The 27,501-nt window shown below is 39.0% G+C and overlaps 1 protein-coding gene across 2 annotated transcripts in view; it reads left to right on the top strand.

Moving 5' to 3' along the window:
• Positions 1–21,802, top strand: part of DNAJC13 (DnaJ heat shock protein family (Hsp40) member C13) — a 125,522-nt gene extending 103,720 nt beyond the window's left edge. Inside the window, exons 49-57 of one of the 2 annotated variants that reach the window (XR_008678520.2) lie at positions 5,599–5,768; positions 5,928–5,970; positions 6,307–6,480; positions 8,378–8,557; positions 8,904–9,044; positions 10,950–11,093; positions 13,766–13,865; positions 19,927–20,035; positions 20,948–21,068. Coding sequence is in view for 1 of the 2 variants with exons in the window: in XM_031009469.3 (XP_030865329.3) it covers positions 5,599–5,768; positions 5,928–5,970; positions 6,307–6,480; positions 8,378–8,557; positions 8,904–9,044; positions 10,950–11,093; positions 13,766–13,865; positions 20,948–21,054 (1,059 nt within the window). In the remaining variant the exon portion in view is untranslated. Of the gene's footprint in view, positions 1–5,598; positions 5,769–5,927; positions 5,971–6,306; positions 6,481–8,377; positions 8,558–8,903; positions 9,045–10,949; positions 11,094–13,765; positions 13,866–19,926; positions 20,036–20,947 lie in introns of both variants that reach the window. The other variant, XM_031009469.3, reaches the window with a different exon arrangement.
• The last annotated feature ends 5,699 nt before the right edge of the window (positions 21,803–27,501 follow it).

Here is a 27,501-nt window from a genome sequence, read left to right on the forward strand (position 1 = left end):
AACACTTATGGCTTCCAACTCTGCAGGGAGATCTTTTATTCCAAATCTGGAAATAACCGGATGATCTCTGGATCCATGGTCCAGTTTGGAAAGCAGGATACCTGTTAAAACAATAGTTCTGAATAGAATTTCATTCAGGTGCAAGTGGTATCAATGTCCCTTTATTTTGTTACTAAGTCAGTTTCACAAGTAGTACTCACTGAAGAGTCCTCTGTGCCTGCCCACAAAGCAGCCCCTTAGTCATAGAGAGAACATGAAATAAAGGCTCAGGAGTCCTACTTTCAGAGTTTGATTCAGTAGATCTAGGGTGGGGCCCAGGAGTCTCCATTCTTAACATGCTTCCAAAGTGATTCTTTTGAAGCCTATTCGGACTGATATTTAGGGATCATTATTCAAGCAAGTCCACAAAGGCACTTTGGGTAAGGAGGAGGCTAAGATCCCCTACCTCTATCTAAAGCCGGGGTGGCTTCCTTTGTACACATTGTGCCTCCATGTAAAGTTCAGTTTGAAAAAAAAAGTCCGAGGCTAATTAAACACTTTTTACATTAATAAAACAAATTGGATTCAGTTGTTTCCTTGCTCGATCTCTCAGTCTAGGTATTGAGAATCTGTCATAGGACCTGAAACAGTTTTACTTTAGTAATAAGTTAATAGTCTTCTGCAGGGTTGATGAGACAAGCAAGATTACATTTGGAAGCCTACAGGAGGGTCTATAAAATAGTTAATATTGAATTTCCTTAAAGCTAGAGCTAGGTAGCACATAACTGTAATATCTAATAGTTATTTTTTCTTTATTTTTTTATTTATTATTATTATTATACTTTATTTTTTAGGATACATGTGCACAACGTGCAGGTTTGTTACGTATGTATACATGTGCCATGTTGGCGTGCTGCACCCATTAACTTGTCAATAGTGTTTTAGACGCTTAAGTATGTACTGGAATTGACTGAGCTCTTTGGTTATATTTCTGACCTTTGAAATACGTGAGGGACAGATTTTATCAAGCTGACTGTTTTTACACTTAAACTTTCTGTATAGACAAAACACAAGTATCAACACCTTAATTTTGCAAGAGATTCTAGAACCGGGGTCGGTAAATTTTTTTGTTTTTGAGACAAGGTCTGGCTCTGTTGCCCAGGCTGAAAGTGCAGTGGTGCAATCTCAGCTCACTGCAGCCTCTGCCTCCCAGACTCAAGCCATCCTCCCATCTCAGCTTCCCAAGTAGCTGGCACTACAGGCACGCACCACCACACCTGGATAATTTTTGTATTTTTTTGTAGAGGTGGAAAGGTTTGGCCATGTTGCCCAGGCTGGTCTCAAACTCCTGAGCTCATGTGATCCACCCGCCTTGGCCTCCAAAAGTGCTGGAATTGCAGGGTAAGCCAGTGTGTCTGCCCAAATTTTTTTTTCCTTTTTGGTAACAGTTTTCTTGAGATATTAATATCATTGACATACCGTACAGTTCACACATATCTAGTGTACAATTCAGTGGTTTTTAGTATATTCACAGATGGAGCGATCATAATCAATTTTAGGTTTGATTTTCATCAACCCAAAAAAAAACCCTATTTCTATTAGCAGTCACTGTCCATTCTCCCTTTCCCCTAGCACCTGACAACCACTGATCTACTTCCTTCTGGATAGATTTGCCGAATGCTGGGCATTTTATATAAATGGAATCATACTATGTATGGTCTTTTGTGACTGGCTTCTGTTGTTTTCATCTATGTTGTAGCAAGTATTAGTAAATTTATTTTTATTGCCAAATAGTATTCTATGTTTTGTTATCCATTTATCTCAATGGACACATGGATTGTTTCTATTTTTTGGCTCTGCTAAATTACACTACTGTGAACATTTGTGTACAGGTTTTTGTGTGGACATGTGTTTTTATTAGGAGTGTAATTTCTGGGTCATATGGTAACATTATATTAAACCTTTTGAGGAATTGTCAGATTGTTTTCCAAAGTAGCTCTACCATTTTACATTCCCCTAGCAATGTATTTATCATCTTCTTCTCTAACACTTGTTATATCTTTTATTACAACCATCCTAGTAGGTATGATGTGTTACATCATGGTTTCGATCTGCATTTCCCTGGTGGCTAATGTTTTCATGTGCTTATTGGCCATTTGTACAACTTTTTAAGAGAAATGTTTATTTACATCCTTCACTAATTTTTAAATTGAGATTATTTATATTTTTATTATTGAGTTGTAATTGTTATGTTTTAGATACTAGTCCCTTATTAGAGGTATGATTTTCAAGTATTTTTTCACATTTTCCTGATTGTTTCTCCACTTTCTTGGTGGTGCCCTTTGAAACACAAAAATTTTTAACTTTGAGGAGATCCAGTTTATTTTTTGTTTGGCTTGTTCTTTTGATGTCATATCTAAGAAACCATTGCCTAATCCAAGGTTACAAAGATTTATGGCTATGTTTTCTCCTCAATTTTATAGTATTAGCTCTTAGGTTTATGTTTTTGATCCATTTGAGTTAATTTTTATCCATGGTGTGAGATAGGGGTGGGCCAGTAAACTTTGTCTATGAAGGGCTTCACGCTGCTGATGAAGACATACCCAACGCTGGGCAATTTACAAAAGAAAGAGGTTTATTGGACTTACATCTCCACGTGGCTGGGGAGGCCTCACAATCATGGTGGAAGGTGAAAGGCATGTGTCAAATGGCAGCAGATGAGAGAGGAGAGACTGTGCAGGGAAATCTCCCTTTTTAAAACCATCAGATCCTTTGAGACTTACTATCACGAGAACAGAATAGCACGAGAAAGACCTGCCCCTGTGATTCAGTTACCTCCCACCGCGTCCCTCCCACAACATGTGGAAATTCAAGATGACATTTGGGTGGTGACACAGCCAAACCATATCAAAGGACCATATAGTCAATATTCTATCCTTTGTGGGGCATGTGATCTCTGTTACAAATATTGAGCTCTTCTGTTGTGACAGGAAAATAGCCATGGACAGTAAATGAACAAATGGATGTGGCTGTGTTCAAACAAAACTTTATATACGAAAATAGATGGCAGGCCAGATGTGACCCCTTGTTTGCCAGCCCCTGTTCTAGAATAGCTGAGTAACCTGAACATAACTGGAGATTTATGGTCACGGTATTTGCCTTATGTAAGTTTTTTGCTCAAATGTTTAATAGTATACACACCAGTGAGTAATAAACTTATGTAGTTCTTAGCATTTGAAAAACATCCTGGTAAACTTTGCTTTAATACTGTTTTTTACAGATGATAGACTTGGGTCATTCATTAAATTGAATTAAATTAGAATACTAAACAAGCATTCTCAGAAATCCGATAGGAAGAGACTTTTGATTTTGTACAGCTGGTCAAATAATGTGCCTTTTTTAAAAGTATCAGATGACAGTAGATTAGATTAAATAAATTTAGAAATGAAAGGACTCATGTTAAGACAGTTATCCTAAATACAATTAAAGTTTGCTTTCATATCAATTTGATAAGACTCATAAATATAGCTCTTAAATAAGACATTTGAAATTCACCCAACTGGTCAATAGATGATTTCTGTAGCAGTCACACAAATACAGCTTATTACAAGTATATAGTTCACTTCTAAAAAGGTTATTACTTCAAATTTAGTTTACTTGCCATAAAAATTTCAATTTTTGTTTCAAGCTGCAAAATATTTTAAAATAGGTTAGTTATTAGGAGTTCTTTTAAATTCTAGTCTATAATGAAATCTGTTAAGACATATCAGATATTTCTGCCCTAAAATTTATGTAGAATTATTACAACAGTGATTCTTATTAGACAGCTAAGTATGTTTCAGAAGACAATTTTGTTAAAAACTTTAAACAACAGTCAGGTACAGTGACTCATGCCTGTAATCCCAGCTATTCAGGAGGCTGAGGCAGGAGGATTGCTTAAGGCCAGGAGTTCAAGACCAACCTGGGTGAGGTAGAGAGACCCCATCTCTTAAAAAGAAAAACAAAAAAAAAAGGTTAGAAGTTAGCCAAGCATGGTAGTGCACCTGTAATCTTAGCTACTCAGGAGGTTAAGGAGGGAGGATTACTTAAGCCCAGGAGTTCGAGGTTGCAGTGAGCTATGATCACACCACTGGACACCAGCCTGGTGACAGAGTGAGACCCTGTCAAAAAAAAAAAAAGATAAAAAAAACAATAAGCAGTTGTATTAAAGGTGATGTAATTGGCCTGATATAGCAAGATGGCAGCATAACGTTCTGAGCAAAACTCTTGCTTTATGAATCACAGATCACTGACTTAATGAGTCTGGGTAACTTGTCTGTCTTTAGCTCCACGGTGAAAAAATTGAAATAAATGGCCTTTAAATCCCGCTCTAACTTTTAGGTGCTTCTTTGACATGTATTTCTCTGGTCTTTGTGAGAATGAGCTACTAGGGGCAGATATACCACAGTGAGCAGGGAGCTCAGGGAGCTCATGACCAAGAAGAAGGACATACTTAATCACTTTGTCTACCTTCTCTTGTCCTCTGTAGAGTTTAATTATATTTCAGCACAATACTCTCATCATATTTAGGGAATATAGGAAGAAATAAGCCTGTGAAACCTCTTGTTGAGTTTACCTTGATGGTATTATTTAATATATAACAAATGCCCTTCCATGGGAACCCCAGGAGAAATTGCTTTTTGCCTCCAGAAACAGTTGGGTGTCTCTGAAGCAACTGACATGATTTTATTTTGTGGGTGTTCTGTTATGTAATTGAAATTTAGTTCATTGGCTGCTAGGAAATTCAGAGCTAAATTTGTAGTATATCTCTGGCAGTTATGGAGGTTTTATGTTTCTTTCGTGTGCTGACTTCCTATTAGTCTTATTTATTCAAGTATTTAAGCATCTGTTATGTGCCAGGGGCTGAGAATACAAGCAATGAGTAAGAAAGATTGGGCTTAGAGGGTTTCCATAAGATAAGATTTGAGCCCAGAATTTGACACGGAGAAGAGATAAACGTGATGATCTGAAGGAAAAACACTTTCCCAACCCTCATTTTTCCCTTTGCCCCATGCCTCACATGAATTTTCATTTTGTCTGTATGTATGTGCTAGATGTATTTTTAAAAGCTGCTTTTTAAATCCTTTCTGGAAAAAGACACAGTGTAACATAAAACATGCAGCAAAATAAATGCACTAGAAAATATTTGTAAGACAGAGGTAGAATGAGAAAAATTAGTTTGTGTGGGCAGGGGCTATAAAAGAGTTGGAAGGGACAAGCCTGGCTAAGGGCATTCTGCATATTGTAAGGCAAGACCTACGAGGTGTGCTCTGGGAACTTTACCATACTAGTGATACTGAGGCAGGGGGTGAAAATGAAATTTTTTTGGTCACCATGGCAGAACAGAGAAAATGAAACTTGATAGGTAAGTAGGTTCAGGTCGTACTGAGTCTTATTTAAAGGTACCTTTGCATAAACCGAGGATTATCTTTTTCACTCCAGAACTTTTAGGTAATGGTTATGGCCCACATAAGTCATAACACAAATTATGTTGATATTCTATCTTATTAGCAAAATACAAACAAAATGTTGAGGTGTTTCCAATAGGTGTCTTTTTCATTCTCAAACCTCCTCGTATAGGTTCGAATTACGTTAATGAAATTTCTACCAAGCGTTTTCATGGATGCTATGAGAGACAATCCTGAAGCTGCTGTACATATTTTTGAAGGAACTCATGAAAATCCTGAGTTAATTTGGAATGATAATTCCAGAGATAAAGTGTCCACAACAGTTAGGGAAATGATGCTAGAGTAAGTAAAAACAAAGGTAATAATTTATAGCCTTTAAATAAAATCACTGGGAAGGGCAAACATTTCTTACTGTGCCCATCACCTCTAAAACTTAGGCTAAAGGTTAATGAAAATGTATTTGTGACTGAAGTTTGGTATCCATCCCTTTTTTTCCCCAAGGCACTTTAAAAATCAGCAGGACAACCCTGAGGCAAACTGGAAGGTAAAATATACTTTGATTTTACATCTTATTTTCTGTTGATTTAGTTGTTTTCACTTTCTACTGAGTCAGTTTAATGCCGACCTATAACTACTTTGTCATCAAGGCTCTTGGGTATTCCCCTGGAAAATAAGGCTTCAAACATAAAAATTGGAATACTTACTTTCGAAGTTAGAGCACCCTTTCTGAACTTTATTAAGAAAAAATAAAACTCATAATTTGATTATATTATGGCTATTTGTGGACTGGTTAACATTATAAACAATTCTTTAATATGGTGTGCATTTCTAGCTTCAAGATTATTAAGTGACTTGACTGTGGTTCTTTCTCTATTTAAAGTTGCCTGAAGATTTTGCTGTGGTGTTTGGAGAAGCAGAGGGTGAACTTGCTGTTGGAGGAGTCTTCTTGAGGATCTTTATTGCACAACCAGCCTGGGTTCTAAGAAAGCCTAGAGAATTTCTTATTGCCCTGTTAGAAAAATTAACTGAGCTCCTAGAGAAGAACAATCCTCATGTAAGCTTCAGTCAAAAGCAAAACATTTCAAAGACTTGGCTAACTAGACTGATGGTGTTTCTCTTACAACCTTATTCACAAAGACCATGAATTAGGAATTGGCCAGCTCTTTCAATATAGCAGCCACATTTAAATTCACATATGCCCCTCGATCATTTTTTTGCCGTGTTCAAAAGTGAAGCTCTTTAGTATGTTTATGAACCAAAGTTATAGAGATATCTATATTGAGAGGATGCTATTTCTAACGATTACAGAAGCCCGAAAAGAAGGTTTTTACTGTCCATCTCTAATGAATATGTAATTTTAAGGAGAAACCTGTGTGTTCGGTGTTCCCCTGAGAGTGTGTTCTGCTTGGGCATGTGCTGCACTCTACTTTGTGTATATGGCAGGGATAACCCCAGTCAAAGAAATTGCCAGAAGAGTAGTAACTATGTGGTTGAATCCTGTATCTGTGGCTGAGGCTGCCAGGGAAGCAGGAGTGAGTGAAAAGATAACTTTGGTCTTGGGTTTGGCAAGCCAAATACCGCGATAGTGTATAAGATTTTGTTTTTCAAAGTCTTTTTTGTTTTCAGAAGGTTTAAGATTTTGTTGAGATTGAAGACAATTGACCTACATGATTGTTGTTTAAACAGGCTGGCTACAGAATAAGGTGATTAAGAGCCTGAGTGGTGTTATTTGATGGTCCCAGCCATACCACTGACCAGGTCTGTGACCTTGGGCAGTACCTCATGACTCTGCCTCAGTTGCTGCATTTATAGAATAGTCATAGCACCTGCCTCTGAGGCAGAGGTTCTAATGAGTTAATACATATATAGAATGCTTAACATAATGTCTGGCACATTTCAAGTGCTTAGAAATTAGTTACTATCATTAGCTTAGTAAAACATATTTTTAAAACATGATTAGCTTGCTGAGTATTTACCAGTGCTACTTTCCATAGTCATAGTCCTCCAATAGGATTTCTACTACATACATAGTTTGCTTGGAAAATGCAGTCCTCAAAAGCTAAAACTTAGGGAAAGCACATAGCAGTTTCCTCCTATATCACCTTTCTTTTTGGACACATTCCAATTTTAATGTTAATTTAAGATGCATTTTATTATGTTTCTGGATGTGTGCATCTGGTGGTATAAGCTGAAGGTCTTTCCAATCCGTTATCCACAATAGAAAGTGCTTTGTGGGAGCCAGACATGTTAAATAGTAGGATTTTTAATGAAACTGGGAAAAACATTTCACTAGTTCTGCATTCTCCTGGATTATTGTTCTGACACTAACATACCTGCAACATGGTCTAAAAATTTCTAGTAATATCATCTGGGACATGATCTCTTAAACCTGCAATAGAGGCTGGGTGCGGTGGCTCACGCCTGTAATACCAGCACTTTGGGAGGCCAAGGCGGGCGGATCACCTGAGGTCAGGAGTTCGAGACCAGCCTCAACATGGAGAAACCCCGTCTCTACTAAAAAAAAATACAAAATTAGCCGGGCGTGGTGGTGCATGCCTGTAATCCCAGCTACTTGGGAGGCTGAGGCAGGAGAATTGCTTGAACCTGGGAGGCAGAGGTTGTGGTGAGCCGAGATCGCGCCATTGCACTCCAGCCTGGGCAACACGAGCGAAACTCCGTCTCAAAAAAACCTGCAATAGAAATTGGGTATACCTAACTGAGTGAAATCCTGCTTAGATTAAAATAGCACATTCTTAAAAGTCCTTTAGATTCATGCCTTTTGTGAAAGAAAGTGGGAAGTTCGTTGTTCTCTTAGGATTAGTGAATCTGTTTTCAAGTATCAGCACTTAGAACTTTTGAATCCCTAGTTTTGAACACCAAATACATTACCTTGGATATTTAGGACTGTATGAGTATTTTATAGTTGATTTATTTTTGTTTTACACCTGCAGGGAGAAACTCTGGAAACCTTGACAATGGCAACAGTGTGTCTCTTCAGCGCACAACCTCAGCTGGCAGATCAGGTCCCGCCATTGGGCCATCTTCCCAAAGTTATCCAGGCAATGAATCATAGGAACAATGCCATTCCTAAGAGTGCCATTCGGGTTATCCATGCCTTGTCTGAAAATGAGGTATTGATGAATACACTTAGTAGCTTATAAGCTCCAGAATTTATCTATGCTCCCTTCTTGACGGATATAAGTTGTAGTATTATATAAATCCCCTTGCTGCCATGTGTCTTTTTGCATACGAACCACATGGTATTTTATTAGTTCTGGGTTTATCAAAACTGGTATTTATCAAATCAGTTTTGATAAATACCAGTTTAGATGATATAATTAATAGATTAAATTTGGTTCAATTCATTGTTAAACTGAAAGTAAGGGATTCTTTTTTTACTTATTATTTTGTTATGGTATTTACTATGTTATATAAATATTGCCAGTCTACAAGTAACCTTCTCTTTTGGGCACTTAGCTGTGTGTTCGAGCCATGGCATCTTTAGAGACCATTGGCCCACTGATGAATGGAATGAAAAAGCGAGCAGATACTGTTGGTCTAGCCTGTGAAGCAATTAATCGAATGTTTCAGAAGGAGCAGAGTGAATTAGTAGCACAAGTAAGTGACTTTCTAGATTTAGCACTATTTTAGGAAAGCAAACATACCAAATAGATTTTTACCTATTTGGTACTGATTTGGTTTCCTTGACTTAAGATTGGTGAGAGTTAACTTGTGAGTTTGTGTATACACAATTTTATATTTTATATATACAAACACATACAGTAGTGTGTATAATACGTGTGTATATGTGTATGTATATATACATGGATGTTTGTGTATATATACACACACAAAAATAGGGCCAGCTGCCAACAGTCTTACCAACTTGAGAGTACTTTTATGGTGTATAAAATTTAAATTTTGGCTATCCATTGTGCAATTAGCTTAGTAGCTTGCTTAGCTTGATTTGTAAAATGTGCTTCATCCTCTTTGGAAAAATTCATTGTTTATTTATTCCTTTGTTTCTTAAGTCATGTTTAAGAAACATGCCAAGATACTGCCTTTTTCAAAGAGACTATCCACCTAATGAAAACTGGACTTGGTGGATATCCATGTAGACAGATGTTGAAGGAACAAAAAAGATGCAATAAATTTAAAAACTTACAAAAGCGATCTTTCTAAAATGTAACTCAGAGAACAAATACCACATGATCTGACTTGTAAGTGGAGTCTAAAACAATCAAACTTATAGAAGCAGAGAGTAGAATAGTGATTACTAGAGGCTGGGGTTGGGGAGAATGGGAAAATGCTGGTCAAAAAGTACAAAGTTTCTGTTAGGAAGAATAAGGCTTTTAAGATCTATTGTGCATTATGTTGACTATAGTTAATACATTGTATATTTCAAAATTGGTTAAGAGTAAGTTTTAAATGTTTCCACAAAAAAATAAGTATTTGTAATGGTAGATATGCTAATTAGCTTGATTTATTCTGCATTGTATGCATGTGTCATAACATCACTTTATTTCCCATAAATACATACAATAAAAAATAATAAAGTATTTAAATAGAATTCTGAAATATAACTGAGCCATTCTTCATCTTAAAAACCATTCAGTGGTTTCTCATTACCTGCCAGATGACTAAGTGACATCTGCTATCCTTAGCCAGAATACAAGGCCCTGCATCTTTATTATCTGGGCTTCCCCTTCTCCCAGCCCCTCAGCCTTACCCACTGGACCCTCATTGAGGCAAGTAGAGCTGTTGGGTACATCTTAAGGAGATATTGGATGCTCTAAGGTTCAGACTTACGATTGGCTTGAGGAGTTTGATGTGTAGGAAAGAACATGAGCTGGTACTACCACTTGTTGGCTCTCTGACCTCAGACATGATATTTAACCTTAAAATGCTCAGATTTCTCATCTGTAAAATAAGGTTGTGACTATCTCACAAGGTTGTTATGAGAACAGTACCTGAAAAAAGAGGTGCATTCACTAAATGTCTTTTATTTCTTCCTATTCCCTCTGAGTTTCAAAATGGATAGTGAAAATTGTGACATTAGATTATTATTCAGCTTTTATTAGGCTGATATGAAATGTACGATGACCACAAAGATTGATGTTTGAAGAAAATATGAAAACATACTAATGTATTTCAGAGATTGTTGCCTATTAATACAGTGTTACTAGGGCAGGCAGCCCAGTATAGGGGCTAAAAGCTCAGGTTCTATGTTTTCTGGCTCCAGATACATATTTTAATACTGCCCAGCTCTGTGATTATGAACATACTGTTTTACCCTCTGTGCATTAATTGAATAAAATAATTGATGTATAGCATTTAGAATGGTTAATGGACAGAATAAAATCTCATTAAATAAAAATGTCATTAGATACTTAAGCCTGTGTATGGCATTAAAATACGGTGCAACAGGCTGCCTTCCAGGTAGGTCCTGGGGGTAAAATTATTTCTTCAGTGGATGATTTGCATTTTTTCTGTGTGTTTATATATGCTTAATATTTCTTCTAGGCCCTGAAAGCAGATTTGGTTCCATACCTCTTAAAATTACTCGAAGGCATTGGCCTTGAAAACCTGGACAGCCCAGCAGCCACTAAGGCTCAGATTGTTAAAGCTCTCAAGGCAATGACTCGAAGTTTGCAGTATGGAGAACAGGTGAGTCTGCATAGAGTCAACTTTTGATATTCTAAAAGCCAGGGTCTTGGCCATGGATGGTCCACGTACCTGTGTTCAAGTTCCACTTACAGATGTGGTTCTGTTGGCTGTAACTGGAGAAGATCCAGAGCCCAAGGATGGACTTGCATACCTGCCTCATAACTGATGAAAAAGCATAAACCATATACCCAGTATTCAGGAGAATTCTTCTGGATAGTGATGGCATGTTGTACATTTCAGGAAGAAAAATGCTGGAAATCTTTAGCATGGAATATGCAGCATTTAGTGCTGCTTAAGATTAACTTTCAGCTCTAGGAGTTATTCATGGGTAGTGATAACCAAATTCATTAACCATCCCATAATGCTATTTTAAAAGATGTAGAACATCATTTTTGTTTTCATTTCCTTTCTTGCTGGTGCTTAAAAAGTGTTGGTTTTTTTTCTCTTTGGTCGTGACTTTGTTTTTCCTATGTGTGTTAATGTATTTCAGCTGCACGTATTTGCTGACTTCAGGCCTGTTCAGTAATTTAATTTTCCTCATTGGTTTTATTTTTATTATTTCCTCTAAGGAGTTCCTCATTCAGTGTTACTATATAGCCCCATCTACTACTGCTCATTTTTTTTTTTTATTGACGTGAAATTTACATAGCATAAAATTAACCATTTTATGGTGAATAGTTAAGTGGCATTTAGGACATTAACAGTGTTGTACAAACACCACCGTATCTAGTTCCAAAACATTTTCATCACCTCTGGACCCATTCAGCAGCTACTCTCCCTTTCTTCCTTCCCCCAACCTTTGGCACCCACCAATCTGTTTTCTGTCTCTGGATTTACCTCTTCCACGTATTTCATATAAATATAATCATACCTATGTGACCTTTTGTGTCTATCTTGTCATTTAGCATGTTTTTAAGCATCATCCATGTTACCAATGCTTCATTTTTATGTCTAAATATGTCATTGTATGTAAATGCTCCAATTTGTTTATCCATTCATCTATTGACGGACATTTGGGTTATTTCTCCTACTAATGTTCCATAGGTTTTAATTGACTTCAGCTACAGCTTTCCGGTAGTGAATTTACTGGATTTGTATGTTTCAAGTAAAGAAACATTTTTCATACCATTGTCATTCTATCAATATGATCATTTAAATGATTTAAAATGATATTAGGCTGGGCGCGGTGGCTCACGCCTGTAATCCCAGCACTTTGGGAGGCCGAGGCGGGTGGATCACGAGGTCAGGAGATCAAGACCATCTTGGCTAACACGGTGAAACCCCATCTCTACTAAAAATACAAAAAATTAGCCAGGCGTGCTGGCAGGCGCCTGTAGTCCCATCTACTCGAGAGGCTGAGGCAGGAGAATGGCGGGAACCCAGGAGGCGGAGCTTGCAGTGAGCCGAGATAGCGCCACTGCAGTCCAGCCTGGGTGAAAGAGCGAGACTCTGTCTCAAAAAAAAAAAAAAAAAAAAAAGAGATATTAAAGAAGAGAGGCAGCACTTCTGCCGATATTAAAGAAGAGACTGCAGTATTGCTGCAGTCATTAACTGATGTGTTTTTAGAAGTATTTTCTTGGTTTTTGCCTATGAGTGTTCTAAATGCCAAGCAAAGGCTCTCCTGCGTACCACTTGCAGCAGTTGTCTTGTCTTTGACTTGCCTCAGGATTCCTGGTAATGAAATTAGCAAAGTAATCCTGACACCCACTTTCTACACGCAAGGGAGGGGAGGAAAGAGGTATAGTAGTTTCTAAATAGGAACTCCCCTACCAGCTTTACAACTAATCACTTCCACTACTGCTTCTTTCCCGGGTTGGAGCAGGTGCCCCCCTCCCTTGGACTCACATGGTCCCCTTGTATAACCCTACTTTAATTCTTACCACAAAATTATTTGACACTGTCTTCCCTACTAGATTGTAAGCACTTCAGAGACAGTCTGTCTTTCTCATCTTTGTGTTCACTGTGCCTACCACATAAGAGGTGCTCAGTAAATACTAGATATGAACATTGATGTGCAAAAGCTATTCACTAAGGTGGTATTTCCTGAATGTTTTGTCACACAGAAATGTCTTTCATCTTAGTTTAGTGCATATTCCCACACATGTATTATTTATACTCATATATGTGTATGTATTTCAAGTATATACAAGTACCCATTTTACTTCTGATACTCTGATGCTTTCTGTATTGACCAATTTTGTTTTTTCAACAACACTTCTGATTGTTTCATAAACTTCTTTAGGTCACAGCTCATAATTTGAAACACTGCTTTAAGTTTTACCTCAATTTGGCAGTACCTTCTCCCCAAACTCCTTCCTCAGGAATAGCTCATCAGCCCATACACTGTCAGCCGTCTGTTACTGTCACAAGAAAATACTCTGCATAGGTATCTTCCTCCTTGAATTACATATAAGCCAGTAATTGTAGGTTCAAATAATAGAGTCCAGCTTCAGAGGGACGACTGACTTGAGGACTTCTTTGGGTCTGCCTTAATGAGATGTGTCTGGCATAGTGCCTGCTATGGAGTGTTTGATGAATGCTAGTTCTTGCTCCATATTTGGGTCTTTCCTCACTGGCCTTCTTCCTTGTTGCTTTGGAAGTTGGTTTTTCTTTTTGTCTTCCAACATCCAGTCCTTGATTTTATGTTCAAAGGGCTTGTTTTACTTTCCTAGGTGAATGAAATCCTGTGCCGTTCTTCAGTCTGGAGTGCCTTCAAAGATCAGAAACATGATTTGTTCATTTCTGAGTCACAAACAGCAGGATACCTCACAGGTAAGCCATACCTAATTGGTTATTGTAAGACACCTGGCAGAAGCCACTTGGACCTTCCTTTTGCCCTAAATAGACTTAAAATTGTGTTCAGAGTGTTTCTTAGGCCACCAGCTGACCTTTCTTGGAGGTGCTATGAGCATGTAGTAGACGTCTGGTTTTAGCTTTATATAGCATGCAAACTGTTGTGTTGAATGGGTACTGACTAAAGTATGTATTTTGTTCAGTTTTGATCCAGTTAATTGGGTCATAGAATATATTTGGAGCATGTCTGTATTAAAGTATTTATCTTGTAAAGAGAATGAATAAATATCTGCTGAGGAATATCAGTATCAGAAACATGATTCATCATTCCATATCTGTCAGAATAACAGATTAAAACTCCAAATATGTATAATTGTATGTAAAAGATATTCTTGGCTGGGCGTGGTGGCTCACGCCTATAATCCCAGCACTTTGGGAAGCTGAGGCGGGCGAATCACGAGGTCAGGAGATCGAGACCATCCTGTCTAACACAGTGAAACCCCATCTCTACTAAAAATACAAAAAATTAGCCAGGCATGGTGGCGGGTACCTGTAGTCCCATCTACTCGGGAGGCTGAGGCAGGAGAATGGTGGGAACCCGGGAGGCAGAGCTTGCAGTGAGCTGAGATTGCGCCACTGCACTCCAGCCTGGGCGACAGAGCAAGACTCCGCCTCAAAAAACAAAAAAAAAAGATATTCTCCTAAGTTTCCAGTGATTCGTTTATGGTTTTGCTAAATATTTAGGGTGTGTCATTTTATGGGGGTGGAATACATAGGTATCATGAATGAAAGGATGTTTTACTGCTTTGGTTTCAAAAGATACTATGTTTAAACTCAGAACATTTGACACACTAATTGCATAATTTTAGAATAGTCATTTTCATGTAGGCTTCATCATAAGTCAGACTCTTGCTGAATGCTAAAGAGGCAATATCTAGTCTTCTATAAAAGTTCTTAATTTGAAATTAACCTTAGGAATATGAGGCAGTTCTTGCTGTCTGCTTGAAACTGTAGTATATAAAAAGATGTCAGCCCTGCATTCTCTCCTAACCAAAGATGATAAACTAAGAGAAAAAATTATCACCCAGGGTTTCTAAGCCATTGTAATTGTTTTAATCTTGATTGCTAGTATAGAAGTTTATAAGATCATGAAGACTTTATCTTGAATATTCAAAATTAGAGGCTTTGGAGGAAATTTTACCTGGTTTTAATTTTAAACTTGATGTGACACTTTTTTTTCTTCACCATAACCACTTTAATATTGACACTCCTAAAGTTGGAGCAGAGTCCTAAAATTTATAAACATGCAGTGCTTCGGCTGCAGGTCATGTCCTGTTCAGAACAGTGTCATAGGTTTTTATTTTAACTTTTCCATCCCCTGTCCCTCATATCTATGGAGAAAAATACCTAGACTGTGTTCAGTCTATCCCGTATCTCTCTTCAGATTTGGTGTTAAAATTATAGCTTCTAAGTAGGAGTTTGTTCTTACAGGCACTATAAAAACTTTACCTCTTTAATCTATGTCCAAAAGTTCACATACCACGTTTTCATGGCATTACATTCATTACTTTTTGTATAAGGATGGTATGATTGAAAAAAAAATCTGCCTTATTTTTATTTTATTATTTATTTTTTTGAGATAGTCTTGCTCTCTCACCCAGGCTGGAGTGCAGTGGTGCGACCTCAGCTCACTGCAACCTCTGCTCCCTGGATTCAAGTGATTCTCCTGCCTCAGCTTCCCAAGTAGCTGGGATTATAGGCTTGCATCACCACATCCAGCTAATTTTTGTAATTATTATTATTATTATTATTATTTTTTTTTTTTTTTGGTAGAGACGGAATTTTGCCATGTTAGCTATGCTGGTCTCAAACTCCTGACCTCAGGTGATCCACCCACCTCGGCCTCCCAAAGTGCTGGGATTACAGGCGTGAGCCGCCACACCTGGCTTTTTTTTTTTTTTTTTTTTACGACGGAGTCTGGCTCTGTCACCCAGGCTGGAGTGCAATGGTGCAGTCTTGGCTCACTGCAACCTCTGCCTCCCAGGTTCAAGCCATTCTCCTGCCTCAGCTTCCCAAGTACTTGGGATGATAGGCATGTACCACCATGCCCAGCTAATTTTTGTATTTTTAGTAGAGGCTGGTCTCAAACTCCTGACTTCAGGTGATCTGCCCACTTTGGCTTCCCAAAGCATTGGGATTACAGGCGTGAGCCAGCATGCCCGCCCTTTTTTTTTTTTTTTTTTTTTTTTTTTTTTTAAGATGGAGTCTTGGTCTGTTGCCCAGGCTGGAGTACTACAGCATGAGCTCAGCTCACTGCAACCTTTGCCTCCTGGGTTCAAACGATTCTCCTGCCTCAGCCTCACAAGTAGCTGAGATTACAGGTGTGCACCACCATTCCCAGCTAATTTTTGTATTTTTAGTAGAGACGGGGTTTTGCCGTGTTGGCCAGGCTGGTCTCGGACTCCTGACCTCAAATGATCCACCCGCCTGGTACTCCCAAAGTCCTGGGATTACAGGCGTGAGCCACTGCACCTGGTCAGCCTTATTTTTCTCAACTAAGAGTAAATTGGCCCTGAAGAATAGTAATGTGTATATTATAAGCTTCTCTACAGGAAAGCCTCTTCTAATTCTTCTGTTCAGTCTTATCTATCATTCTTTGACTTAACTTGATGAAATAAAAAACGTGTGTCCTTGACTTACAGAGTGTGAACCAAAAGGTCTGTGGTTAGAATCCAGAAGAAATAGGGGTTTATCTTCAGAAACCTGGACTTCATTTGGTCCTCACCCCCATCCACATGCTTTAGTAACTATAGGGAAAAGGTATAGGCAGTAAAAAGCTTCTTGTCTGTGCCTTTCCTTTTACTTGGATCCGTGCGGTGGCTTCTGAATGAGATATGAAAAGTGGCTGTGAAGGGGTTAGAAGAAGGTTAGGGAAAAAGAAAAGTTGGGGTATACAAATTTCTTCCCATCCCTGAGCCGGCTTAAGGGACAGCAAGTTCTGTACAGGTCTGGCCAAATGGGGAGATGGTATAAAACCCAACCAGGAAGGGGCTTGGAGATAATGAGTCTTCCAGAAGGCCATTACTGAAGCCTGCAGACGTGTCCATGTAGAACAGTCTGGACAAGCTGTAAGCATTGTTGACCCCAGAATTGTGAAATTCTGAGCACGTTATCAATCTGGGATGCTCTTTTTTAGCGATGTCAGTTGCTTGAAATTTTTTCATCAGCTTTAGTCCTATTTGAAAGGACCAACTTGCCAGGTGCAATGGCTCATGTCTGTAATCCCAGCAATTTTGGAGGCCAAGGTGGGCGGACTGCTTGAGTCCAGGAGTTCCAGACCAGCGTGGACAACACGGCAAGACCCCGTCTCTATAAAAAAATACAAAAATTTAGCCAGGCATGTTGGTGCATGCCTGTAGTCCCACCTACTCGGGAGGCTCTCTTGAGCCTAGGAGGTGGAGGTCACAGGTGAGCTGAGCTCTCACCACCACACTCCAGCCTGGGCAATAGAGCAAGACCTTGTCTCAAAAAAAATTAATTAAGTTACATTAAAAATGAAAGAACTATTTCAAGAATTAAAGCTTCTAACTCTTGCTGTCTGCCTGAAATTGTAGTATATAAGATGTCAGCCCTACGTCCTCTAACTACAGATGATGTAGGCAAATTAAGAGATAAATTAGGTAAATTTACTGCCAGTTGGATAGATGTGTGCTCATTGCTTGAGTTGCCAAATGTTTTTTGTGTTTGAGCTTTTCATTGATGTATTGTGTATCATGTGTTTGATAAAAGGGGCATGTAGTTCTAATAATGATAAAATCCCATGATGTGGAACTCCAGGAATTTATAGTGTTGTGTTGAATTGGAATTTCATTTAGTTAAAATGTGCCCCGTGCTACTCCCAAACTTCAGAAGATACAGATTGTACCCAGCCCCTCTGTAATCATTGAAATCAAGGTTGCTGTGACAACACACATCACCAACCCTTTCTTCTAACTAATATCTTTAGGTGAGTTTGGCAGGTTAGGTGGATTTTGTTTAGGACATGGGGAAAGATAAAGGAGTTAATTACTACTTCAAAGTAAGATAAAAATGACCAAAACTACGTTTTCTTCTCTCTGGCTGCTGAGTAAATGTCATTCAGTCACATGCCCAAGATTTGGGGTAAAAATTTTAAAGTCCTAGGTAGGATTACTCAATGTTGATAAATTTAAATGAGACTGCCTATTTCCATAGGTTCTCTAGCCTGGCATATTTTGTTTTATGATAAATGCTTATTTAAAGGTGCCTCAGTGGAATTTTTCCTGTGATGCAGATAAATTGTGGTTACTCATTATCCAGGGCCCTTGATCACTTAGCCATTTATTAGGTTCTAGAACAGCTTGGTGCTGATGGTCTCAGAGCCTCATAAAAAATAATTTCAGCAGTGAAAATCCTCATATTACCTAACCTAGAAAATCAGTAGCAAAAGAAGGAACAACAGGAAAAGGAACAGAGGCCAGGGTGAAGATGCTTCTAGGAGCCAGAATTGGAGATGAACTTTTCACATATATACTTCATCATGGTAGCCAATTCAGTTTTGTGGGATTCTCTGTAAATTTTCCATCTTTTCTCATTTCTCTGAAGTCCAGCAGCCTTGTGCAATCTTGCCACATGCCCATTCCTGGCAGCCCCTGCTCTTCCCATCTTTCTCTGGAGAACACAACTGACCTATTCTGTGCAAATGACCAGGCAGCACCTTTTAGCCCCAAGAAACCAGACACATCCTCAAGGAGAGGCCAGGGTCCTGGGGAGAGCATCTCGGATTTCATTTGTAGAACTATCCGGGAATTGATTTTGATTTGCCTTTCCTAAAGAGGCAAATGATGGTACTAAAATTTGGTTTCTTCCTTCTAGCCCATCATTTCACCATTTAGATTTTAGCTCAGAGGTTCCCACATTTTCTCAGTTCACAGTGCCCTTAATAGCTCAGTAATTTTTTCATCCGTCCCCAAGCCAAAAGAAATACCTAATAATTTAGTTTATGAAGTAATTGCAAGACAACTTGAAAGTAGTTGTTTGTATGGTGGTCAGCAGATGGCGCTGTGTTTCAAATTTAAAATAACCCAGCAGTTAGCTGGATGATGTGGCAGGCAACTGTAGTCCACATGGACAGGCCGAATCCGCTACTTAGTAGGCTGGGGTGGGAAGATCACTTGAGCCTAGGAGTTCGAGGCCTGGATAGAGGAGTTGCTTGAGCCCAGGAGTTCAAGGCAACATAGTGAGACCCCCATCTGTTAAACACACACACACACACAGAGGGGCGAAGGGAATAAATATCCAGCAGTGCCCCAGGGTGCCTCAGCACACAGTTTGAAAACTGCGTCATTAATCCACTTTCTAGATGTAGCATTCATGGTTTGGTCTTGTAACCTACTATTTTGATGGGAACCAAGTTGAGCCCACAATCAGAATTGCTCAGAAACTACACAGTCTGGAGTTTTTGAGGTCTTACTGTTAAGGGTTACATCTTTGATGACACCTACCGGATGGTTTTGCAGTAATCATGCTGCAGCCTAAAGTTCAGAGAATGATAGGGTGGTGGGAAATGATCACAGGGTGCTGCTGTAGCTCTGAACTGCGTTGTCAGAAGGGTTTGTTGACCTGGTGGCCTTTTTCCTGAGCAGACTGTGAAAGGCCTGGCATCCTGATTGGCTCAAGGCAGGAGTTGATAGATGCAGGCTCCCATAGTACCTTAAAAAGGGGAAATATTTTTTGTAAGTTCTACAAGTACAAGGTTTTTATAAGTACAGCGTTCCAAGTACCTGGGCACTCTGGTTGGCTTCAGTTACAGCTCACACGGGCTGAGTCATCTCTGCCTATGTATCTATACAAGCCATTTCACATCCATAGTACCAATACTTTTAAGGTCAAAAACAAGATGAATCTGAATGGTGGCCTTTTTGTCCTCCACCAATCCCTGTTTCTACCTTCATCAAACTACTCTGCTGTTTGCACTTCTTCACAACTTCCCTTGCTGCTTATATTTCTTTTTTCCCCTCAGGTGTCTCTCCTTCCCTTCTAACTGGCAGCAGCCCCCTTCACCTCAGGAGCGGGCTTTAGATCCGCTCTGCCAGGCAGCTTGCTAACTTCTGTGTAGCTCTCTGAAGCAGGTAGAGAAATGTTTTGCTAAATGCATGCTGCTCCCACTGCCTTTCTAGTCCTAACCCTCAATGTTCCTTAGTTGTTTGCCTTGTTTCCTACAATTTCAGCTAAAACTATTGCTCAGTATGCAGTATTATGCTACAGTGTCCCTTGCAAGTACTTGTTAGTTTGTGCAGTGCTTCTGAGATGTAATTAAATGTTTATGCAATGTTTAAAATAAACTCTAGAGGGCTAAAGCCATTAATATGCCCATAGGACGCATCTCGATAAATGCTGGCGTATATGGCATTTTCATGCAATAGAAACTGTTAGAATCAAGGGAGAAATATAAGACTAAAATATCAATACCCTTTCACATAGCATTCTTGTTTTAACCTATGACAGATGGATGTACAGAGCCTTTTCTTTTTCAGAGTCCTTGGTTTAGCAACCCTTGTTCATTTGGTGTTACTTGTTATAATAGCATTTCTTTGCACCAAATGAAAATAGGTTAGTTTGAGTGTTGACAGAAGTGTTTATGTTGAATTTTGTCACATATGACTTTTGGATGAGCTGAGTGTAGAGTTTCTTTTGTCTGTCTGTTTCCATTTTTTCCATTCGACATAGTTCTTTTCAGTGCTCGGAATTTTTTGAAAGATTGAATTTCCCAAATGTAAGAAAAAGAAAATTTTATCCATATTTCCACACCAGTGTTACTGTCCAGCATACATTTTGAAATGATTTCTAGTCTATAGTGTAGGCAAACATGAAAATGGTACTATGTAGCTGTTTATTAAGGTATAGATGTACATTTAGGTAATTGAAATAGATGATTAGTTTTGTGTGATGGAGTGCCTGAGCAGGTTCTGACATTTTTATAAAGGTCAATGTTTTCACTTGACTGCTTTCTAGAGGTGTGTGTTTACGTTTCTCTCTTGCAGGACCTGGAGTTGCTGGCTACCTTACTGCAGGTACATCTACATCAGTCATGTCTAACCTGCCACCTCCTGTAGACCATGAGGCAGGCGACCTTGGCTATCAGACTTGAAATATTCACGAGAGACAATAAACGCTGAAAGGCCAGTGCCAAGTCCACATTCCTCCAGCTGATACGTTGAAGCAAACTCTTACTGCCTTTCTCCTGGTTTCATGACAGTGTTATTCCTTTTTCTATAAATATATTTTTAGGAAAAAAGTCAGTGATCCTAATTGTATCACATTATAAGAAAGCACTCTGTGGATCAACATAAGTGGGTACACAAGAATTTTTTTTTCTTGGTGTATGTAAGCACATTTGTTCCTTTATATCTGTTTACAAAACTGTGAATCAAAAAGACAAAACTTTCTTCCTAGTTTTTGTAATTTTTTTTTGGAACTAGCATGACTGTAGGGTTGAGCTACAGTCAACAAAAATTGGGCTAAGTCACTTTTCCCCAGGAAAGAATATTTCCCTCTCCTGCATCAAGTCTGCGTGGCCATCCTCCCCACACCATCCAAGACTATTAGGTTTTGTCCCTGCACCCTTCACTGGCATCCTCAATCATTAACCTTCTGAAAGCTCACAGTACACATTAGTATGTATAACTGGCTTTACCAAATTGAATGAAAAGGAGCTTGTGCAAAAAAATTTAAAAATGGATGTCAAGATGTTATGTAAGAGATGAGTGTAATTGTGAAATGTTCTATACACTATCAAATATATAAAGCTTTCTATATTGAATGTACATTATACAGATCATTCATATGTGTACATAAAATTTTAAAAATAAAGGGAATTGACTGCTTTGTTAATGAGATATATTTGTTCTAGTTTAATCTTTCTGTTTGAAGACCTCATATATCTTTATTTCTAAGACAGATGTAGTATTAAACAGACTTTATCTTACATTCGTAACTCTTCATATAGATGGCTGCATTAACATAATCTAATCATTCCTAACTTTAATATTTCAGCCACATCTAAGTTTCCAGACACAGCATCTCATTTATTTTTCATACAACATTCAGGAATGGGTCAGGCTGTTAATAATAGGTGACATTAATTCTACTATTTTTAAGAAGAGAAAATTAAATAGCCAGAAGATTTTTCAAGTAACAAATCTCAGCACATAGATTTTCTAGTGTGACCACAAACTACAAGAAAATATAAACGTGGAGAATATAAACAAACAGTTCTTAAAGCATGGGGAAATACCCACACTTCCAAGTTTCCTTTCAAAGCAAGAACCAAGTTTATTCCACAGTTGATGTGTAAGAACAGCCAAAATGGAAACTTACTCCTATTCCAAATCACTAATTCAAACTTCTGCATCAAGTTTATCATCTCTCACAGATTATAGAGTAATATGTTAATGGAAGTATTTTAATATGTAACTAGGGTTTTAGTTTCTAGACAATAGTTGGGTATAAAAATGTGTTCACTAAAAAATTATAACAGCTAAATTGGGATTAGGTATTTAGGAGAGCATAAATCAACATAGCAATGTTTTCTTTTAAATACTAAGAATATAAGTATTGTGAATACAATAGTTAAAGGCCCGTTAAATTAGTCTACAATCATTGATGTTTAGATGCCAACAATAGTTAACCTTTATTGAATATTTACTGTCTGCCAAGTATTGCATAACCTCATTTAATCCTCAGAGCAAACCTGTTGGCCTGGTACTGATATAATTCCCATCTTCCAGGTGAAGAACGTGAGGTTCAGATAAGTAAAGCAGCTTACTAAAAGTCACACAACTAGTAAGTAACAGAGTAAGAAATCAGAACTCTTATGTGACACTGAGGTCTGTATTCTGAGCCATAATATGAAGACAACAGCAATGTCAGGCAAGTGTCTGTGATGGGGAAAGCTGAGTTTTGATCTTTGAGGGTGGAGGCTCTATCTGAGATTTAAGCATGAAGTCGTTTGCCTCAGTCCTGAGTTATAAAAGTGAGACAGCTTGAGCAGGGTAACAGGAAAGTATATATAGGACACCTGGAGGGGTGGGGGTTGTCTGGTATGGCTGGGGGATAAGGGTCCAGAGAGAACCCAGCCTGAGACCCAGGGAGGAGCCAACTGGACGGTGTCCTGAGTGCCAAGCTGACGCATTAACATCAAACCTAATAGTGATTCAGGAATGAGATCTGTGTTTTAAAATAAACAGCAGTGTGGAGTGATCACTTTGGTGCGTTTGTTGGGGGAGGGGCTGTTTAGAGGTAGCAAAACTCAGAGATACACTCTAGTAACCCACAGTCCATCTAAGGAGCAGTGCAGAGGCAGAACACTGGAAATGGGCAAGAGACCATGCCGGACCCTCGTCCGTCCACCGAGGATCATCACCACATGCTCAGCTCAAGAATCCCTTTCAGTCTAGAACTTCTGTGATCCTTCTCATGCTTAAATTGTTCATTATATGATGAATATTGTGTAAATAAGCTTTATTAGGATTTTGAGAAGAGCACTTTGAAAAAAAAAATTGCAGATAAACTTTCTTGCAACCTACTCTGACTAGGAATTTAACTGCCTACTTGAGTTTTTGGGAATGCATGGCCCTCCTTTTACTGGCCAGTGGCAGTGTGACCAAGGAAGGCAGACTTCTTTGTTTCCTTATCTATAAAATAAGGTTAATTCTGAGCCCATTCCTCAAAGGGGTGTTATGAGAATTAAATAGGGGTGTTATAAGGCCAAAAAAATCAAATTCATTCCCCTTGCAATAAGATAAAAACCAGTGGTTATGAGGAATTGGATGTATGTGCTTTCTGTCCAATGAGTTATTAATCAGGTCTTCTTTTAAAAGACTGAACTCCTTTTGCAATATGTAGTTGCATGGTCACGTGTGCTCATGCCACTTTTGTGATGGGAGAGGGGAGGACAAGGACTTCGGGGAAGTTAGTCATTAGGGACTAAATGGTTGTATCTTCCCCCAAAATTCATAGGGTGAGACCCTAACCCCCAGTGGTATTTGGAAATGGGGCCTCGGGGAGGTAATTAATTAGTGTTAGATGAGGTCATGAAGGTGGTGCCCTCATAATGGGGATAATACCTTAGACACCAGAGAGCCTACCTGTACCCCCAAATTCCCCCACCACCTCCTCTCCCAACACCTGACATTCTGAACCAAGAGGTCACGTAAGCACACTGGGAGCCACGTACAAGCCAAGAGAAGAGGCCTCAGAATGAAACCTAACTTGCTGGCACATTGATCTTAAACTTCCCAGCCTCCAGAACTGTGATAAATAAATTTGTTGTTCAAGCCACCAGTCTATGGTATTTTGTTATGACAGTCCAAGCAGACATTTAATACATAGTGTTCGCTGGAGCACCAGTAGCAAGAAGAGAGTTTGCTCGTAGATTGGTAGGACAAAGGGCTGGTTGGAGCCAGAGCCACCTCAGCCTTGATGGGACTTGGTATAAATTCAGCTCAAGCACCTTCAGAAACAACTGACAGCCTGTCCTGAAGCTGGGGAGGCAGACCCCTAAGGCTGGCCCACAGCACACACCAAAACTTGGAATGCCCACTAAGTTAGAACTAGGTGACTGCCTGGCTCCTGGGAGTGTTTCCAGTTTTTTGTTTGTTTGTTTTTGAGTACATGTTAAGTTTTGAGTATCCAAGTTATATCAGAAATCAAGCCTGGATGCCCAAGGTGTTGATTCTAAATCAGAATCACTGCTGGATGCCCAAGATATTGATTCCATCCTCATATTAACCCCAAATGTTTGTGTGGATTTTGGTTGAATTCAATGTTTAACTCATTATCTCGTGTCACCCAGTCTGTTTAAATTACGGCAGGAGAATGGAAGTAAGGTATCTTGGAGCTGGTATGGACCGAGTTGGGGCCACCTGGGCTGTGGTTCTGGCCTCCACCAAGTGGCCTTGGAGCTGTCACCAATAAGTGGGGGTCATTAATGTCTCCTTTGTGGGGATGTTCGGGAGATCAGGAATAATAGATGTAAACACCTAATAGGGTGTCAACCTTGTAGACAGGAGCGTCTAGGAATGAGGAGCTGGGCTTGGTGATGTTGTGTCAAGGAAGAACACTGGCTTGTCAGGCAGATTCTGCCCTGCTTAGGTTTCTGACATTGGGTGTTAATTTCATCTATAAAATGTCTGATCTGGTCAGGAAATCTTACTTTGGTGTTAAGAATCTGTTGAAATACGTGTAAACCCTTTATGCAAAAATGCCCAAAAGCACATATTTTAAAAATATCCAAAAACTCAGTCCCATTCTCGTCCCAGTTAAAAACCTCAGAACTAGATCACTTCCCAGAATTATTGTTTCCCATAGATGATTTTTTGTGAAATAAATTATTTAACTCCTCTATTGTAGTGGAAACTTCAGGCATTTCTCCTGTCATCAATGCTTTCCCATTACTAGTTGTTACTACATGTGTTGTTTAATGTTATTTAGCATTTAAAGCAAAGAACTTCACATCTGGATTATTGACCACTAATTTCTAAACTTAGGGAGTAAAAGGTGGGTGAGGTTACTGTGGGTTCCAGGGCCCCATGAATACAGGAAATAGGGTGGCCAGTTTAAAACATTTGTTTTGCCATCAAGCTTATGAAAGGAGATCTGTACATTTCCATCATTTTTACAAATCCCCAATTTAGGGAAATAACTTTGTAAGAGAAGAGAAAGACCCAGAGCTGTTCATGAAAACTCTGTTATTTACACAAATAAGAATGTTCGTGCTTAAATTTTTTAACATTGAAAAGGAATATGGTTTATAAGTTATGCAGTTATGTTTGAAGAGTTTTCAGCTATTGTCCAATGGCAGTAGATAAAAAAACCTAAGGTCTACAAAGAACATTGGCCTCATTCCCTGACCCCTAACCAATGTCTGTGAGCAGGAAAAGAGGAACCTCATGCCCTCAGTCTCTATTTCAGGGAAAAGTTTACGAAGATGTGGCTTGAGTCAATGAAAGAATGAGTCATTTGTCTTCAAAAGGAAAGGTCATATGGAAGTAATTCTACAAATATTTAGCTATGCATAAGTTCAGGAAAGTCATTTCAGTTACTTAAGCTCAAACCCCAATCTCACATTTTAGTATTTTACACAACTCAAAATAGCCTTTCGTATGTATGTATCAGGTTTCCCAGCATTCCAAAGCAGGAAGTCGAACATTTTTCCCAGCTTTAAAGGTAAGAGCTGACCTGAGGACAATCCTGTCAGCCCTAAAATGATCAAGGTGAATTCAGAGTAAGCACATCTGGAGTTTGGAGCAGAAAACTTTATCAACTGATACAACAGCTGGATGACAGCACACCCTTCCAGTGGCAGAGACTTGCCTAAAGCAACTGAGCATTGTGGAGAGCCTTTGAAGGCAGCCCTTAGTGTGAATGCTGACAGGTGTATGCCTCCAGGTATGACAGTAGAAGCAGAAAAGAGGCCAAAACAGGAAGGAAAAAAAGGAAATTTTGGAGGACACTAGGAAGAAGAAAGCATTGGAAAAGATGTATAACCATACCCTCAGAGATAAGCATTGCATCTACAAAACAGGATGCCACTTTGAAAAAAAATTTTTTTCCACAGAAAATCAGGTCTTAAAAATTTTTTAATAAAAATAGAAGAAAAACAATAGAAGACATTGACAGAGAAAGTTGAGGAAATCTTGTTAAGAAGCAGAGTAAGATGGAAAAGTAGGCAAAAGAGACCCAGTTCAGGGAGCCCATTATCCAAAAAATTTAGATCCCAAAAGAAATACTAGTTTTGAAAAGGGGCTGAGAACAAAATAAAAAATTCAAGCACTTTCCCAGTAAGGAAGACTATGCCACTGAAGAGGCCAAAGGAACTTCTCCTTCACCCTCTGAAAGGTCTGCTGAAAAATCAACTTGCAAAATGCAGAATAATTGGAGAAAAGGCACACAAATTTATTTAATGAATATACACAGGAGCCTTCAGAATGAAAGCCCAAAGATCCTGGGGAAATTGTTCACTTTGATGCTTAGGTTCAACAAAATATTGACAGCCGTACTTTGATTGGCTGTGTTTATGATTGGACAAAAGGGTAAGATCAAATGCTAAGGGACTGCATGGGGAAACCCAGCAAGGTCTGTTTAGACTCTTCTTGGCCTATCCGAGCATGCAGTCCTTCCTTCTGGGTATGGGGTGGGTCTTTCTCTGGAATAGGGGTCCTCTGAGCTATAGTCCAACAAGGTAAGTCAGATCATTTCTTTGTGGCCAGTTTTTACATAGAAAGGTGGAGGGAAAGGGTAATAACTTTAGGTTTTATGGCTGGCTTTGGGGAAAAGAGGTTCTGGTTTCTGACCCACCTTGGGGAAGAGAGATTCTAGTTTCTGTGGCTAGCCTTGGGAGAGAATGGAACTGAGCGACAGGAGGGTAGGAGAAGGTCAGAAAAACTAATGGTTCTGAGGCCTTCATTCTGGGGTTTGTTTTATGAGTCCCAATGTCAGAGGTGTTTGAACCAGAGTGACTCCACCTTGAATAGGGGCTGGGTAATATAAGGCTGAGAACCGCTGGGCTGCATCCCCAGGAGGTTAGGCATTCTCA

Source organism: Gorilla gorilla, chromosome 2 (genome assembly GCF_029281585.2).
Source record: "Gorilla gorilla gorilla isolate KB3781 chromosome 2, NHGRI_mGorGor1-v2.1_pri, whole genome shotgun sequence".
Lineage (NCBI taxonomy): Eukaryota > Metazoa > Chordata > Mammalia > Primates > Hominidae > Gorilla > Gorilla gorilla.